This window comes from Podarcis cretensis (genome assembly GCF_951804945.1).
Source record: "Podarcis cretensis genome assembly, chromosome: 3".
NCBI classification, from domain to species: Eukaryota; Metazoa; Chordata; class Lepidosauria; order Squamata; family Lacertidae; genus Podarcis; species Podarcis cretensis.
Genome location: NC_137172.1, coordinates 91748400 through 91768068, shown reverse-complemented (window position 1 = coordinate 91768068; position 19669 = coordinate 91748400). Strand labels below are relative to the sequence as shown.

General features: G+C 41.8%; 1 protein-coding gene across 1 annotated transcript in view; it reads left to right on the top strand.

The window, feature by feature from the left end:
- Positions 1–19669, top strand: part of PRIM2 (DNA primase subunit 2) — a 70730-nt gene that overhangs the window by 16081 nt on the left and 34980 nt on the right. The window contains 2 exon segments of the mRNA XM_079970444.1: positions 4421–4516; positions 5393–5530. Of these exon segments, the coding sequence (XP_079826570.1) occupies positions 4421–4516; positions 5393–5530 (234 nt within the window).

Below are 19669 nucleotides of genomic sequence, written 5' to 3'. Positions count from 1 at the left end.
ATTTATTGAGTATTTGAAAAGTCAATGTAAAAATGCGAAGACTGAAATAAATCTTGTAACGTAATGTAAAAATGGTATCTGACTATGGACAAAAAGGGACTTGATATAAATAGAAGGACAGAAACTGACAGTTAAAATACACATACAATTTACTGGAAATTGGAAAACCAGTTGAAGGGATGGAGGGAAATGTATTTGATATGTATGTGAAAAGTTGCTATATTTTGTGCTTTAAAAAAGAAAACCAATTAAAAAATTATTATTATTATTTTTAAAAGAGTTGATGGCAGTTGGGTCCAGCCACATCACACAGCTTGTACTCAATGAGGAGTGAGCTTATCCACAAGCCCCATTTGGGATGTCACACTAAGCCAAACCTTGGCTTAGCTCAGCATGGCACGATAGTAAGAAAGGACTGGGGAGGAGCAAAGTGGCTGCTGCCTGTATGGTCATGTGTTAGCACTAGGCCATGGTTTGGCTTAGTGTGACGTGTGAATTAGCCTGTACTCTAACACCAGATCCTTGCATACTAAGGGTGAGATTCAGCTCATGAGTCCTATCAGTGGAAGCCTGAACAAGGACTTCAGCTTGTTCAGTGGGGCTCCTCTTCCCGCAAGCCCAGTTAGTTCAGAGTGTGTGTCAGCAGAGCCCCCTGAGCAGCATGCAGGGAGACTGATGGAATGGTCAACAAAGCAAACCGTTGAATTCCTCCCCAAGTAGAAATCATTCCCCACCCCCAAAAAAGCACTTGAGAAAGGTTGTGTCAAGGGGATGGGTTAAAATGAAGTTTGCGAAGGTCAGTTTGGCTGACAAAGTTGCTACAGAATTGTACAAGGGAATGGTGAAGGTTAACAAGATCTGTACGAAGGTTTCTCTTTGGTTATACTTGTGTTTCTTAAGGAAAGGTTAACCCTCCCAACAGCAACCAACCCGATAAACAATATGTGAGAGCCTTCAGTTCAAATCCTTTGACAAATGGCAGAATACATTCATTTTTTAAAAAAACCCTTTGGGGTAGTAGAAACCGTGTTGCAGTTTATCTTTTTGAGTTGCATCCTGGGAAGCTGGAACAGTATTTGTAGTATCACTATTTTGAGAGCAACCCAGACAAGGTGCTCTCTAAGGGCCTACCCGGACTTAACTAAGAAATGGAGGGAAAATGGGCCCCTTTCTTTCACTCAACAGAAGACAGACTAATTCCCTCTCTCTTTTTACCAGGCAATGGGGAAGGGACCCTTCCCATTTTCTAACCTTTCTTTTAAACTTTTTAGACTTGTTCAATAAAGGTAAGAAAAGGGGAAGGAAGCCTTTCCCACTGCCTGCATGGGTTGCCACCGAGCCTAAATGCACAAGGTGTCAAAAGGTTATCTTGCTCCTTTTCCCACCTTTTTGCCAATCCACTTTCAGTTCCTAGAAGTGCTTCAGAGTGTTTCAGCACTCCAGGAAGGCTGTTGGCTGCTTGTGGACTAACTGACCCTAGACCGTTAACTAGACTTAAAAATACTATTTTTGTTGTTGTTGTTGTTATTAAACATGGATACTCCTTTTTTCATTTTAAAACTTTTGCAGTTGTGATTGTAGGCAGTGAAAATGGCAAGGTACAGTACAACTGAAGTTTATAGTTCTGTTCATACTAATATTGTTTCTGAGATATTATTGACTGGATGTCTTCCATAAGGCAGTCCACTGCTTGAACTTTACTGACTCCTGAATTTGTATTTAAATACACCTGTATCTAAGCGCGCGCACACACACACACACAAAATTTTTGTTAAGAGTACATTGCAGTGCGCTATCGAGGGAGGAAAAATGGTGTCTTGGAATAGTCAGATGGAGGAGCTAATGCTCTACAATGCAGTTACCGGCCGGCTGTGCCAAAAAATAAGGGTGGGTAGCAGAAGTCAGTAAAGTTCAGTTTTTCCCCAGGTAGCTGCTCTTTGATTTTGTTGTGATTTTCAGCAAAAAGTCTTTGGGGAGGTTTGTTAAGTAGTGCAAATGGCAGTTCTTCAGTTTCCTGTTTTTATCACTGAATAGTTCTGAAAAGAGCAGGCATCTTTCATTTTATTTCACTTTCAAACCTTTCTAATTGAGCAGTAGAGGGATATAAGTGCACACTGATAATTCAGCATTCCAGTGAATGGAATGTTCTTGACTTTCTGTGAAAGCAACAAAAGGGTAACTGTGCTTTGACAGCAGTTAATTAAAAGCTTAAAGTGCCTGGTATCTCCTGTGCTTTGATTTGCCTAGCTGAAGCGTGGCTTCTAACCTATTTGAATTCCAGTAGTTGGATCAAAACCACTTGGTTTTTATGATGGTGGGGTTTTTTGCTTATATTTTGGAGATTAGTGTCTACATAATACATTTCTAAAAATGGCAGCTGTTAGTATTCACTTCCAGCAATTCAGTGGGAACTTGAGCTAGAAAACTTTATTTTCAGCAAGATTCCCTACCCATATTTTTTTGGCCAGGTGTTGCAGACAGGTTGGGCAAGCCCAGCCAGAGGCATAGAAAAGGAGTTGCCTTAAACCTCTTGTGGTGAACCAGTTCCCGGCCCAGAAACAGAATTGAGTTCTATTGAGTTCTATTGATTCCCATGGGAAAACATAGGCCAGAAAGCCAAAGAAGAAAGTTTTTGATCTTAATAATAATAATAATAGTTATTATTAATACCCCGCCCATCTGGCTGGGTTTCCCCAGCCACTCTGCACAGCTTACAGCATATCTTGAAGATGGAGTCCAGGTAAAAAAAGAATCACACAGAATCACAAAATTGTAAGTTGGAAGGGACCCAAAAACTGGTCCTGCTCCTTGCAATGCAAAAATCCTACCCGCATCTATCCCTGCATGGGCTTAAGCCACCAACCTTCTGGAAGCAATCTTAGTGGTCTATGTTTTGCAATGCTTCATCTTATCTTTATTACGCTCTGCTGACTAACCAAGGGCCATAAGATTCATTAAGGGCCATTGGACTTCACTTTTTGATTCATCAGCGGTGGCAGTTGCTACCTGCCCAGCATCCTGCAGCCATGTCTTCATTCCCTTTTGGCTTGTTTCTTTTAAAAAGCAAGCAAACAGGCAGGGGTTGAAAGGAATGACAATCACCTTCCCCTTGTTTGCCACCCGCTGCAGCCCAATACGCAGCTTCATTTGTGAGCTGCCTAGCAACCTTCCATTTGAACTCTGCTCACCAACAGTGGTGGCTGCTAGCCCGCCGTTCCTCTCGGGGCTCCTCTCTGTAAGCATTTACCAACCCCCAGTGAATTTTAAAGGATGGGGGAAATAAATGTTAATTAGAAGGAAGACGAATGATAAAGAGTAATAGTGACAGTTGTCCAAGCAGCCCTAGAAATGTCATGGGCAATAAAGAGAGGCCCTGAAGTACTATAATTAACATCCCCATTGAATGATGGTGAGAAATGTCTAATCCTAGATTAATGGTTTAGTCGTAGTCTGCACCAATTAGTTGATTTAAGCTTGCAGCCCTACAAAAATGGAAATGTGATTAGAAAACAAAATTATGAGTTTAATTACAAGAATTATTATTAGGATTTTAGACACCAGGTTCTTGAAATTTGTTGGTACATTTAAAAAGAAAGTTGGTGTCCATGCTAGTTTCTTTTTTTCTTTGGAAAGTGCTTCATTTCAAAATAACTTATCCAACTATCAAGACGCTCTAGAAGGCAGTTTAAAACTGGTATCGATGGTCAGGCAATGCTTGAGTGAAAAGCTGAGTTTTAATAAATGATGGAAACCTCACCTGCAGGTATTGGCGGTGGGGGTGAGGGGAATTTATTCCACGAAAAAAAGATGCCAGTGTGGAGAATATTCACCTCTGTGCTATCACAAGGTAGAGTTCCTTAGGCTGCAGCACAGTCAACAGGGCATCGTCTGAAGATCTTAAACATATCTTCTCATGATGTTGGGTTGGTTGAAATGATTTTGGGGTGATGGCAGGACTGCTAATTGTGGAATATCCAGGAGCCTTGGGAAGCAACTATGGAAGAACTTCTAAAGGCCTTCCTTACAGGGCTCTATTCCATTCCAGCTTGCTTAATGGTGCATAAGGCTCCTTATTGTAAAACCATGGGAACCATGGGAAGGTAGACTCGGTTTCTGCTTTTACTACTCAAAGGCTTAGTTTTGAGGATGGAGGATGTTGAAGGGGGGAGGGAAATAGAACACAACTTCTTAATGCTAGTTCCATTTTTGTTTCTTAACACTTCATACTTCATTTACCTAATTCAAATAGTTACTACCTCATTCGGATGAGTCTTCCTTTGTCATTCTTTTGTATTCCTTTTCCTTTAATAGTACACCTGAGTTCCACATTTTTGCAAGGCTTAGCTTAGATGCCTCATTTATTGTAACATTGTAACATTATGTTTTCAGTGATTTTCAAAGTCAATGACTTTTGTTTTAGATTCCAAAATCCGAAAAGGTGAACATTGGAGAGAAGCTGCGAAACTCAACTCCTGGTTTGGGTGGCGTTAAAATAGAAGAGTTTGTCTTTTATAAGGTAAGTGAGCAGGCTGAGGTGGTGGCAGCATTTTGTATAAATCAAAAAATCTGTACAGTGGTACCTCAGGTTAAGAACTTAATTCGTTCTTAACCTGAAACTGTTCTTAACCTGAGGTACCACTTTAGCTAATGGGGCCTCCCGCTGCTGCCGCGCCATCGTGCGATTTCTGTTCTCATCCTGAAGCAAAGTTTTCAACCCCAAGTACTATTTCTGGGTTAGCGGCGTCTGTAACCTGAAGCGTCTGTAACCCAAGGTACCACTATATTTTCGTTCTCATAACCTCAATTTCCCAACCCATTTGGGCGAATAGTGTTACTACTTCATTTTCTAATTGCTTCTGCCTACAGTTCTTATGTATATGACTTGCCTTAAAGGAAATGATTTGCCAATGTATATAGTAATCCTACACTGCAAATATCTATGCAGTTAAGCAGCAGATGATGTATTTCCCTGGGTGGAAGTTGGGTAAAACAAATACTGGGCTGCATTCAACTACGCTGTTCTCTTAGTAGAAGCTGGCACAAGGGTTCCTCCTAATGCAATGGGTCTTTCCTCCTGTGCCCCTCGTACCTCCCTCAGATCCACTCTAGAGGCTTGAGAGAACTTCCACAACAACATGTGGATCGGGAGGAAGAAGGCAAGCAATCTCCTTAGTGCTAAGTTGAATTCCACCCATCATACCCAGAAGGAAAGTAATTTCTGTGAAATGATTGCTAAAGAAATCTTTCCAAATTTAGACTTGGAAGCACTCTTGTTTCACCTTAGGCTTCTCAGGACCAGTGAGTGTGCGCAGAAAAAAAAAATAGAGGTGTTTATCAAAAATGGCCTAGCCTGTCCCTTTCAGAGATTACATCTGCCATTTCTGTCTTTCAGGTTCCTTTCTGTGATGCTGTGGATTTAGTCCGTGTGAGAAAAGTTTACCTGCATGGCGGCTATGCCTATGTACCTCAGCAAGATTTTGTTACCATTGTTCTGAACAATTACAGAACCAAACTGTCAAAGGCCCTGGCAGTAAGTATTTTTCTTCCTAATTTGCTCTGTGTTTTACACTCCCTTTTCGGTTTTCATTTTTATAAATGGTAACATTCCATTCAGCCTGCGAAAGGTGATTGGGATAGGGCATGGGGATTTGTCTTTCAGGATTTGAGAAGTACTTCAACTGCTTCGGCTTTTTCTTTTTTCTTTTTTCTTTTTAAAAAGCTTCTTATTCTCATTATGTAAGACTTCACCTTACTGTACATTGTAAAATTGGAGCCTTTCTGCTTGAGATGGCATTAGTAATACACAGTGGTTTTATACAGCAATTCTTATTGACAAGCAGTTTTCCGCTTGCTCCATTTCAGCAAACTTCAGAATAATATTAGGAACAGGTAGAGGAACAGGGGCAGAAATATATATTTTTTATATTGTAATTTTATTCTGTGAACCACCCTGAGACTTGCAGGTATAGGGCGGTATACAAATTTAATAAATAACAATACAGTGGTACTTCGGGTTACAGACACCTTGGGTTGCAGATACTTAAGGTTACAGACTCCGCTAACCCGAAAGTAGTATCTCGGGTTTAGAACTTTACCTCAGGATGAGAATGGAAATCACGCGGCGGCGGTGGGAGGCCCCATTAGCTAAAGTGGTATCTCAGGTTAAGAACAGTTTCAGGTTAAGAACGGACCTCCGAAACGAATTAAGTTCTTAACCCGAGGTACCACTGTAATACTAAATAGTGATGCTTGTTTTTCAACTTGCTTGCTATTCAGTCAGCTGTATTACTCTTAGAGACAGAATAAATATTGTTGCTTGGGGAAGGATTTGTTGCCAGCACACTCTTAAAAAAAATAAAAATCCGTATAGTTCTCATCTGGACAAGTCACTTTAGTGCTGCTGATGCAACTGTTTGACTTCATCCCCAGAGGCTCATTCCATCGTCTCTTGAGACAGACGGATGCCAGCAACAACTTATTAATGCAATCCTGAAATGTAGTGTCCAGAACTTCAAACCAAGGTTGGAGTGATGCTGAGTATAACTGTTTTTTGTGTGTGTCTTGAAAACATGGTTGTTACTACAAGTAAAAAAAATGAAATCTGCTATTTCTGTGACACATCAGTGTTGACTCTTGCTTAGTTTGCCATTTTCAAAAGTCTTGGCTATCTGGTCATTAATTCTGTAATCTTCATGTAGGAGAGAGTTGCAGTCCACAGTTCGTCCAGAGTTTTCATTTTGCCATTATCCTAGTTGTCCAATTTTCAGCTGGTCCTTCCCATCTTTCTATCATCTGCAAATTTGACAGCTTCTGTCTTTTTTTAAGTGCAGTTTTTCAAGCCATCATATATTAATGATTGCTAGCATTTAACCTTTAAAAAAGTAGTTTCTGCAGCTTAGCCACTTTCTTGCATGTTCATCATGTATTAATAGCTTTTAAAAAAGAAAATCCAAACACTGTAAGAAGTAGGTGAGATAGTTTCTGAAACATAAGGAGCTATAGTGGAAAGTTCAAATCAATATAACGGTTCTCCTGTGTCTGCATTAATGGAAGTGGCTTTGAAGAGGATCTTATTCTTTGTTTCTCTGCTCATGGCCAAGGTTTCTTTGTGCTTCAGAATTAACTCATTCCTTCAGGCATAAGACTTGATGTTTTTTACAGCGCTAGTGTATCACAGCGACTTAAAAGGCTGAGACGTGAACCTGGAAGCCTGTAGTTTTGCAAGGTTTTTACAAGGTTATTTGTACAGATAACATGCAAATGGTTTGGGTCCGTTGGTGCTGTTGCACAGATAGCATTTCCACTGACCCCTCCTGTTTTTGTTAAGTAGCATGATTCTACTCCAGCTTATTTTGTGATCGAACTGAATAACCTTTCTTCAGTGTTGCATTACCTGTTTGGGGAAGGTCTGTTGCTTGGTGGTAGAGCATCTACTCAGTAAGCAGGAGGCCTCAAGTTCAGTCCTCTGAATTTCCTTCTAGGTTTGTGTATGTTCCCAGCCTGAAACCTTGGAGAGCTGTTGCTAGTCAGTGTTGAGAATATGGCGCTAGATGGACCAATGGTCTGATTTGGTGTAAGACAGCTTCTTAGGTTCCTAATAAAAATACTATCATTGCTATTTTATTTATCACTGGAAGCTTCTTGCTGTGCATACCATTGCTTTGCTTGACACATGACTGCCCCGAAACACAACAGATTTTATACAAATGGCCTACTTGTGATGAGAAGACACCAGCAGATCCTAGTTGCTAGGAGACAGCAGAACACTGAAATAGCTTCTTTCGTACTTGTAAAGGTTGGTTTTCTTTTGCAGTTTTGTATAATAAAACCATTCTTGGAGTCTACAGAAATCCTTATGAACTTTCACTTTAAGATTTTGCAGTGTAACCTGCAATCATTATTTTGAATGTTTATTTATTTAGGTTTGGGAAACATTTCACGGTAGCTAAAGTTTGGATAGTTTGGTTTTAAAGTTGATTTTATCAGATGCAACTAAATGCGGATAAGCTCCAATTAAGAAGCTTTTTAATATATTGATAAAACGATTGTTCAGTGTGCTAAACTGAGGCCACAGGGTGCTATGTGTGTTCTGACCACCAAGCCTATGCTTCAAAAGGTAAAGGACCCCTGGACAGTTAAGTCCAGTCAAAAGTGTTAAGTTGTGGGTGAACATATCAGACGACACAGTGATTCTTCAAACAGCTCTTGTTTATTGACAGGCCAGAACAGAACTGAACTGAAGGGTTCAGCCAGCCTGCTTATATAGAGCTCCACTACAACACAACAGTAACCACTTTCTGTAACTATCCAATCACTGAATGTCACTTTCAATCCCGTATTTGCATATGTGGACCTGAGTGAAAACTATCTACAGTATCCCCCTGCTGGCGCAGGGTGAGAACTTCAGTACATAACAAAAGGCGACTATGGGGTTGCCGAGGGAGCCGGTGTTTGTCCACATACAAATTTCAGGGTCATGTGGCCAGCATGACTAAACCGCTTCTGGTGCCACCATGATAATGCACCATGCAGACTAAGTGTGAAGGGATATTTTAAATTCATGGGTCCACAGTTCTGCTCACCACAGCTGAAATGACAAGTTCTCTTGCCATCTTCTGTGGAGGGTGACCAGCTGCAGGGGAGGGGTTTTCCCATAGCTGAGAAGAAGCCTTAAACCAAAGAGGTTTTAACACATCTTTTGCTGTTGGGGGCACTTGGAGCACCTGTTCAGTGCAGAGCCAAATCAAGAACCAAATCTGCCTCCCCATTGCACTCTGACTTGGGCTGGGGAGAGGAAGGTGCGATGACTTGACTTCATGCTTGTTGGTGTTTGCCCTCCCTGGAGGGGTGAGCAGAGGCATGTTTCCACATTACGTGAAATGGAATCTTGCTTCCCCTTCCCAAGCATGGAGATGGGGAGGATAGCAGAAAGTTGTCCTGCACCTAATGCTGCATTTTGGAGGTACAGCAGAAGGTCAGGAACAAGAATCGGGTCATGGAGAAAGGTGGCATAGTCATTGGAAAGCATAGGGTTTTTTGAGGGAGGGGCACCAAAGTCATGGGTTAAATCCCTGGTGAAAATCCATGGTTAAGCTGGGCTCTGATTCAAAAAGTGGTTGAAATACCGTTTTGAAAAGGTCTTTTTCAGGAGCAGAAATCATATCTAGGGGTTGTCGTAAGTTGTGCAGATCTGTTCTGGTACCATAACTTTCCTAGTCCCTCAAAGGTATTGTTGTTTTCGTTGGCATCCGTCAATGTCTCGAGAGGCAAGAAAAAGAAGTTCAAGAAAACACTTCCCACTTCTTTCTAGATACACTGCCCAATCTGACCTTGCATTTATTTACACCATTGCTCTACATATTTACATTGACAGATAATTTGAAGTATTGGGTGAAGTGGGCAGGAAGGGCAAGGTTGGTCTCTCATGCCTGGAACAGTGAAAGACCCCTTTCCTTTCTCATTGGGATCTTGAAGATAAGACAATATCTTTGTTTTATGAATGGGTGTGTGTCATCCACAGGGAGGGACAGTTGCCACTGGTTAACATGTTTGTGTTCATTCCAGAAAGCTTCATAGCCTGCATTATGCAAAAATATTTTGATGTATAATATATACTTCTAGAATGTTTGGATTTAAATTCCAGAATAGATTTCAGTTTGGTTGGCACTCTTGCTTCCTGATTATAACATGGAACTGGGAGCTGATTAACTCATTGAGTGGTTGTTCTGATCCATCCAGACAAAATGATTCAAAAGTCTCTGGATGAGCTCCATTACGCAAGCAGAGCAGGTGTCTGCTTGTTCAGTGGGGCTTCTCTTTCTCCCCCCAGTTTGCAGCTATGGGCTTCCTTCGCAAGACGAAAGCCCATAGGGAAATCTCCGGGACAGCGGGGAAGCACAGCGCGTCTTCCCCACTGTCCTCGGACCTCCTCCGAAGGCTGGCGGTGGGGCGGAGAGACCTCCTCCCGCCGCCAGCCTCCTCCCACCGGCAGCCTTCGGAAGGCTGCTCCGAAGGCTGGCGGTGGGGCGGAGAGACCTCCTCCCGCCGCCAGCCTTGGGATGGCTGCTCCGAAGGCTGGCGGTGGGGCGGAGAGACCTTCTCCCCGCGCCAGCCTTCGGATGGCTGTCCTGAAGACTTGCGGTGGGAGGAGGGTTTTCCTTCCCACCGCCAACTTTCAGAATGCTGTTCTGAATGTTGGCGTGGGGAGGAAAAACCCTCCTCCCACCGCAAGCCCCGGGAACAGAGGAGAAGCGCTGCGCGCCTTCCCCTCTGTTCCCGTACCTGTCCTGAAGGCTTGCGGTGGGGAGAAAAGCCCTTCTCCGCACCGCCAGCCTGGCAAGCGGTCTCCATAGGAACGCATTAATTGATTTTCAATGCATTCCTATGGGAAACCGTGCTTCGCAAGACGAAAAACTCGCAAGAAGAAAAAACTTGCGGAACGAATTAATTTCGTCTTGCGAGGCACCACTGTAGGTGGAAATGCTACATATCGAACCATGCTTCTTTACACCTTTTGGTCAAGGATTCACCTTTCCTCCACTACTCAAATCTGTAAACACCATTTTTCATGTAGCTCCTAGCAGTAATTTCTGTTTGGGAATGAGAGAGGGAGTATGCAATTTGATACAGATGGTGTTCAATAATATTTGATCACCTGAAGTTTCAAACTGTGAAGAAGAAGGCTTTGTGTTGTGGCATTAATATCAGAAAATTATGATTAATGAAGGTCTTGTCACTTGAGATTCATTTCAGGTATTGAGTTTTGAGTGTTAACCCAAAGTAATTCACTGTAACATAAATGGATGATTTTTATAATATGCATATACAAGGTTAGTAAGGTAATAACTTTGACAGTGCAGTATAAAACATGATTAAAATGACTTTGTCCTCTGGATGCTTTGTGCTGAAGTGCAGCAGAAAAGTGCTTTCATTTTAGTATAATTTCGTTTAATGCCTTTCTATTATTTCTGTGCCATTTATTATTTTTTCCCATTTGTGATACTACAGAGCAGTTAGAAGATGTCTGGCATTGCTTGTGAGTTCAAGGTACTTGCAATATTTTCCTGAAATATTTTTTAACAGTTTCAGTCACTGCGCAGTGAAGTGCATAAATATTATTTCTTGCAAGGCCATTGTCTGAGGTATGCTTCTGCCAGTGAATAAGTCAAAACAAAGTCAAAATAGGTTTAGAGGAGAATTGTTGTTTTCACAGAGAAGGCACTCAAGATGGACCAAAATTACACATAAGCATTTGTGGACATTTCTACCCAGACTTTCCCCTTCTCCTGGATTCCTTCACTGGGAACCAGCTGTGGTTCTGGCCATACCTGGAAATTATGGGTGCCCCTCCCCTCTGATTGAGAGTGCTTTAAGTACAATCTGCATATTCATAATTCAGGCTGTTGTGTCTCTGATGCCTTATCGCTTTGTATTGAGCTCCAATAAGGTTTTAGTGTGCTGTCTTTCACATAGTGATGCTGTAAGAACTTAGAATCCAGTAGAAGTGAGAATCAATCGCATGCTGGCTGGGAATGTATGGGAATTGTTTGAAGGAAAGTAATGTTTATCTCATTATGGTGTGTTTTGAGTTTCAAGGGTTTGGCCCAGGAACTCAAGTAGACCGAGAATCACTGTGGTGATGTAATCCCACAAGTTTATTCTTCATCACCGCCGTGAACCGAGAATTCAGGGCTTATATGGATCCCTGTAGTATTTCAGTGCATAGGAATTGAGCTGGAAAATGGAAGGTCTAAGTTTCATTTGATCTCGATTGCTAGCAAATAGTATATCAGTTTGCATTTACTTCTCCTGGCAGATGACAGCATGCAGTTAGCCTTAATGATACATTAATAAAGCTGATGTATATTTTGCTCTCGGAGGCTTAGTTTGGTTAGAATCAAGTATACGCTTCCAGAGTTAACGCTAAATACATTACTTCTGGTAAATGAGCCACCATAGCCACTAGAGGGATGTGAGAATTTGTGTCCTGGACTTTTTACACTTATCTATCCATCTACTGTGGGTTAAACCACAGAGCCTAGGACTTGCCGATCAGAAGGTTGGCGGTTCAGATCCCCGCGACGGGGTGAGCTCCCGTTACTCGGTCCCTGCTCCTGCCAACCTAGCAGTTTGAAAACACATCAAAGTGCAAGTAAATAAATAGGTACCGCTCCAGCGGGAAGGTAAATGGCGTTTCCGTGCGCTGCTCTGGTTCACCAGAAGCAGCTTAGTCATGCTGGCCACATGACCCGGAAGCTGTACACCGGCTCCCTCGGCCAATAAAGCGAGAGGAGCGCCGCAACCCCAGAGTCAGTCACGACTGGACCTAATGGTCAGGGGTCCCTTTACCTTCATCCATCTACTATCTGAAACTGGCATTGGTTGCCAGATGTGATTGCCGCCCCCCCCCCCCGCTCTCCTATCCCAATACTAGTAAACTCACAATTTCATCCTTCTTCAGCATTCTGTACATGTCTTTTCAGGGGACTTCTCTCCTATGGCAACCCCTTTAGTTTCCACAAGGCATGGAGAAGGGATGGATTCCTCCAATCCTCTTCCACCAGCTCACTCATTTGCCTGTGTGCAATTCTTTGATGCCAGTGAGTGCTTAAATACAAGGCCAGTTTTGTGACCTTGTCGGTGTTGCATATTTCTTTAATTTTTATCAGAGATACTGATGCATCTCTCACTCTTATTTCAAAATTTACCTGTTAGCAAATATGGGATAAGTAATAGGTCTCCTGGTACTAGATTTTTGCTAAAGTGAAAAGGTGGTTTATTTTAAGATTCATGCACATGCAACCATTTCCTTCTGGTGCTAAGCCACTACTCAGGGAGGCTTACAGCCATTGAAATTGAATACAATACAATAAAATATATTGAAATACATATATAAATATATTAAAATGCAATGCATTTAAAAAGCAAAGATGGAGATCAGATAAAATGACCTTCACAAAAAAAATCAGCAGTATATTATGTCCTGTGCTGCAGCAGTAGAAATGGTGCTTTATGTCTTTTGTAAAACACACATTCAAGTTGCTGAAGCACAGCCTTTTGTGACATCCTAAAGGCTGCAACCATATGTTCTAGATTCTCATTGCCTTCGGGCTTCCCATCCCTCGCCCTCCCGATGGTTAAAGAGCTAATATAGCAATGATGGGGTGTTTCAGATATTTTGTTGGACTATAGGCACAAGAAACAACTAAGAAGAAGCTGTAACAAATATGTTCCCCAGAACTGTTGTATAAACAAGCCATCTGTTGTGCACAACGTATTCCAATTCCAATGGATTCATTTGAGTTAACCATCTATTTTTAACTGGTAAAAATGTTCGCAGATGGCAAGTTGTTAAAAAGGACAAAGTACTTTTGTTTGCTGCATTCACTCTTTGGGCTTTTTTATTGTCTCAGTTATAGCTTCGTACTAGTTCAGTTTCAAAATCTGAACTTAGTGGTAAAGTTTTGACGATTTACTGAAGTGAAACCACTGAAAGAAGGGGTCGGAACTGGAGTTGTGGGGAGGGGTTGCCATAACGTCGCAGCAATATACATAGGCACTTCATTATTTCTCATTGCAAGGTAAGATAGAAAAGTTAGAAGGAAAATAAACACTCCATGCAGGGATAGTAAAAGTGGTGCCCTGTAGATGTTGTAGTGGGAATCTTGTTAGTGGAACAGACTCCCATGAGAGGTGGTGGACTCTCCTTCCTTGGAGATTTTTAAGCAGAGGTTGGATGGTCATTTGTCATGGATGCTTTAGCTGAGATTCCTGCATTGCAGGGGGTTGAACTAGATGACCCTCAGGGTTCCTTCCAACTCTTAAGTTTCTATGATTCTAACACTCAGCCAACATGGCCAATGACAATGGAGTTCAACATTTGGAGGGCAGCACATTTGCTATAAAAGCATGTCTAAAGTCCGGGGGGGGGGGGACTTTGTTTGGGGTTATATTAAGATGTGCTTTGACATTCTGAGAAGCAGGAACATGTAATTCCCAAAGGGTAAAATCAAGCAAAAATAGCCCTTAGAGTTCTGGGTGGAAGGTTCTAGATCCCTTTGTACCAATCTTTAGAAGACTTTGTGAACTAGGCAATATTCACACTTAGTATAAATGTGCCACTATGAAAAGAGTGTCTTGTTAGGGAAGAAACACATTTTAGCATTAATTCATACATCTTGAATAATTCATACAACTTGAAAATAAAAAGAGCAGTTCAGTGTTTCAGTTTTCCTATAGTGTTAGTTTGCTTTGGTTTCAAAAGCGGAGATTAATTACCATCCTGAATAGGAAAAGAGGCTCTTGTTAGGTACCACAAACAAAAATCCATCAAATGTTCAAAATAGACCCGTTGAAATTTATAAACCTAAGATAGCCATGTTCCTTAATTTCGGTGGATTTACTCTGAGTAAGGCAAAAAACTGTATACAAGCCTGCACCTACTTACCTGGAAGTAAGCTGATTGAACTAAATAGGACTTAAAGTAGGTGTATATAGGATTGCGTTGTAAAATTGGCTATTGAATGTCTTCAGGCCCCTCAGCCACACAATACTTTTTGAGCTTGTAGTAAGTAGCCTGCTACTTGTGCCATTCCACAAATTGGTTTTAGGGAAATGGTCTTTTATTCAAGGCTCTGCAGCAATAACTTTGATGAGGTTCTAGAATCTAGAGGCTCATCACAGTTACTGCTGCTGCTACAACTTCCTTTGTCTAACTGCAGTAGCTCTCAGTTTCAAAACTTTTTCTCCCCTTGCCATTATCTCTTCAATTTTTCCAAGATCATGTTCCTTAGGTTAATTTTGCAATTGCTTCTAGCATACAGATATTATTAAAATCCTGACATGAAACTGTCAGTTAAGTACCTTTCAAGAGAGATCAAAGAGAGGAGGTAAATGGCTTTGTGAAATGAAACCAGAATTCTTATATTGTGGGGGGGCGGGACTATTTTCTTTAGCCAAGTCAATTTTGTTCTAAATCATACTCTGCTTAAAGAATTGATGTTTGTACACTTTTATATCATCCTATTTCCATTCTAATGTCATGTAAATGGAAGTACCTCGGTTATATGTTACACTACATTGGTTCAGTGATTTACTAGTGCTTTGTGTATTTGATGTTACTGAATGCAAAAAAAAATATATTAGAGCCAATATGGGAGGTGTGCAAGTGATTTCTCCTCTCATTTTCAAGGCTTTCCTATTATTGAGAAACAGCCATGCTATTGAAAGAGGCTTTATAGAAGGCTTTGTATGTAATATTGCACAAGTGGATTCTGCTACTTAAAGCTTTACTGCTTGAGAGCTACTTTGTTCTAAAGGTGAACCTGCAGCATAGCAATTTTAAAACGTTAAATTAATTTCTGTTTTGCAGCATGCCTCTGTTCCTCCTGCCCCCACTTCCTCCTCTAACCTTAGTTATGCAGAATGACAATGAGAAGCATATTTTCAATTTTGTTAAGTTTCTTTATTACTAGATGCAAACTATTACTGGGAAGAGAAGCTTTACTTGTCTGCCAGAACTCAGTGGCTGATCTGCTGTTGGTTCAGTAACGTAAACTTAGGGATATAAACTGGCTTCTTCATCCCATCATTGAAGATTGTATTATGTGCATATGTGTAGAGTGGCTGTCAACCAAAATGTACCTTTAATGGTATGCAAAGACTGGGGTTGTGTATCCACAGAGCTTTTGACTCCATTTTGCCTAGCAGTGACTCTTTGCACCGTACTGTGAAAGCTATTCGGAAATTTCATTATAGTTTCAAAAATAGTTTGTCAAGTGGTGCATGGAGTTCCTGTTAGGGCCTTTTCTTTAAAAAGGCAGAAATAGCTATGTGCAGTCCCTTGGACTATTAGTACAGTGATACCTTGGGTTACATACGCTTTAGGTTACATACGCTTCAGGTTACAGACTCCTCTAACCCAGAAATAGTACCTCGGGTTAAGAACTTTGCTTCAGGATGAGAACAGAAATCGTGCTCCGGCGGCGCGGTGGCAGCAGGAGGCCCCATTAGCTAAAGTGGTGCTTCAGGTTAAAAACAGTTTCAGCTTAAGAACGGACCTCCGGAACAAATTAAGTACTTAACCCAAGGTACCACTGTAGTTGTTCTTGCCTTGTATTTGCTGGATGCTGATCTGAGAATCCAGGTCTTTGCTGAACAACAAAAACAAGTATTTTTCACTCGGTCTGGGAATTCTTTACTTGAGGTAGTTGCTTGAATTAGACTGCAGGCCTGAATATTCCCAATAGGCGAGAAGTCTCTCCTGATTTTGCAATGGAGTGATGTGTCCCATTGGATTTCTCTTAAGAGTGCTGCCAACATACGATCTCTCTCAAGTCTCCTGGGTGCGGTATAAACATTCCATTTATTCCTTTTGCCTGGACATTTCTCAATATCCATGTTTTCATGTAACAGTGAAGCATGATTTAACACTGTCAGAATAACCCCGAGTGTTTAACTCTCCTCCTCCCCGTTGCCTGGAGGAAGACTTAGGCAGAGTGGTTTTGTGGCATGTCTAGCCCACATGGAGTCTTCAGATGATGAAAGGCACCCTATAGGTTGGAGACCTTGAAGCAGGCAGCGTTCCCTGGAACCAGTGCTGAGGATCCCTTGCAGGGGGAGACCTGCTAAAGAACCCTTGGAGCTGTCCGGGCTGAAAAGTTACAACATATAACATGTCTACATACCCAGATTCTTCGCAAAGGTCATGAGTTGTTGTTGTGAGTTAACAATCTCTGAAAGTCCTTCACTACCAGTAGCTGTGGTTTGAGTATGGTCTAGGAGGCAAACGTATCCTGAACCGCCTGGTTGCTGGAAACAACACAGGTCTCTGGCTCCTTGTTCTCCCTCCTTGCTATGTTGTACAGTGGTACCTCGGGTTACAGACATTTCAGGTTACAGGCGCTTCAGGTTACAGACTCCACTAACCCAGAAATAGTACCTCGGTTTAAGAACTTTGAGAATAGAAATCGCGCGGCGGGAGGCCTCATTAGCTAAAGTGGTACCTGAGGTTAAGAACGGACCTCCAGAACAAATTAAGTTCTTAACCCGATGTACCACTGTACCTTGTCTGAGCTCCCTGTCATACTGAGCTTGGACTGTTTGTCTCTGGATCACACTTTAGAGCTAGACTGATTCTCCATGCTTGAACATGGTTTGTTTTGATGGTGCTGCACCTGTAACCCTGCCCTGTTTGGTGAGTGTTTTGCTAAGAGGCTTAAACCTCCTTAGGATTTGGGGCTCTAGCCTCTCAGGAGACTCAAGTGTCCATAGCAAGCCAGCTTATAAAAATGTACCAGAGTTTGTTTTAAATCAGGATCCCTGGTTGGTTCAAATGCAACAGTAAATTGGGATTCTGTAAAAGTGAAATTAAACTCTGACTTTCTCCTAAGTTGTGTGGGAGGGGGGAATGTGTGACCCCCCCCCAATGCTTCTCTCAGGCTCATATAGGCATGCCTATGCAGTGCTAAACCCTGGTTTGGTGTTACATGTAAATGTAGCCGTTGTCTCTTGTATTTCCCCCTGTATTTTAATTTGACTATTTCGGAGGTTTCTAGACACTCAAATTAAAAGCACTTTATGGAGTGGCTAGAGAATGTTTTAAATAATATTTTGAAGGCTGCCATCATATGCACCTTTGTGGGTAAAAAGGTAAAGGTAAAGGTACCCCTGCCCGTACGGGCCAGTCTTGACAGACTCTGGGGTTGTGCGCCCATCTCACTAAGAGGCCAGGGGCCAGCGCTGTCCGGAGACACTTCCGGGTCACGTGGCCAGCGTGACATCGCTGCTCTGGCGAGCCAGAGCCGCACACGGAAACGCCGTTTACCTTCCCGCTGGTAAGCGGTCCCTATTTATCTACTTGCACCCGGAGGTGCTTTCGAACTGCTAGGTTGGCAGGCGCTGGGACCGAGCAGCGGGAGCGCACCCCGCCGCAGGGATTCGAACCGCCGACCTTTCGATCGGCAAGCCCTAAGCGCTGAGGCTTTTACCCACAGCGCCACCTGCGTCCCCTTTGTGGGACTTCTGAGTAAATAGGCATAGGATTGTGCTGCACAGTTTGCATGGACATGACTGGGTTATGGTAAATTACTTAGTAAAGACTTTGCAAATACCAAAAGTACACATCTGCTGTACTGTAATGAGTGACTTAATTTCTTTGCATCAGTGATATAAGATGTTATAAAACCAATAATCTTTTAATGTTCCTCATGACAAATTACTCTAATGTCTATTCTAAATATATCTTTTCTGGTGTTTAATTTAAAAAGTCCATTCCTTGAAGCAGATTATAAATGAAATTAAGAGGACTGGCAATCCTTGTCTTTTCTGGCCTTTTTAAAAAATATATACAAGAGAAATGGCCTTATTGCATCCTACTGCAAAGAGACAAATTACTTACTGGGTTGTAATAATCATTTCTTGAACTATATCAAGTGAGTTAGCACCTTGGTTAGTCTCATAACTTACGCACAGAGACAGAATTACTTCTGTGATTTCCAAGAATATGTCTAATTTGTAGCTCTAGCATAATTTAAGCTTACCTTTCTATGTGAGGGAACTTTTTAGGTCTAGAAAGTTGAAATAAATGGCTCTTGGCTTTGTTCTTCAGACTGTTTAGCAAGCCCTTTTTATTCAACACTGGTACAGTGGGTTTTCAGTCATCAGGAAAAAAATGATTTAAGATCTCTGACATGTTTGGAAGATCTTTTTATTGTCATGCTTATAGAAAATGTGAATATGAAGCTGTACAAAAATTGTGTACCTTTTGTTTGTCTGAGATGGTCCTTCCATCTGGGTCATGGGCCATCTTACATTTTCCTGCATCCACGGAGTTGACAGCTCCTGTCACGCCTCCTTTTTCAGCATCTCCCAAGAACTACATTTTGCTCTCATAACTTCTAAAACACAAGCCTGTTATTCATATACCTCTTACATTATTGAAGCTGCTTCCTTGTTCGTCCTCCATGGCTGACATCCATTGTTGTAGCTCCCCTGCAAACCTGCTCTTCCAAGTGTCCCTCAGAGCAGATTAGGGCTGTGTGTGGGGCAGTGTTAAAAATTAGCCAGGTGCCAGGCTCATTTTGCACCTTGCTTTTGACTACTTGCAACCAGGTGAAGATGCCTGGTGCCAGGATGGCTCCTGAGATCTCCAGCATATGGAGGTGCATGCCTGAAGAAGATCATTGGATCTGGACTGTTTTCACACACTAAGACCCCATCCTGTAGAATTCCACCAGTTATATTTTATCAGAATGAATTTCTGAAATCGGAATGAATTTCTGAAACCAAAATGCTTTTTCTGTGCAGCCTGAGCAGGAGTAGTCAGCATTAAGAAAAAGAGGTCAGAATAGGCCAATATATATGTGGACTGTCCCTGGATCAAGTGACTTTCCTTATTTAAGTTGTCAAAGCTCTTAACCTATCTCAAGATTGTCGTTTAACTGAGAATCAATCACAGTCAGCCCACCATTTGAAAAATAAGTCTTTAGAGCTGCCTTGCCCAAAAATGTCAACTAGACATTCCGTTCTGGTGACTGTAACCCTAATTTAAGGTGCCATTAGGTGCCTAGCTTATATACCTGAGTTTCTACTATTGGTGTAGGGAACTGTGGGATGAGGGGAAGAGCCCATTCTCTTAATGGTGTTCATTCCATTAGCAGACATTGCTGGA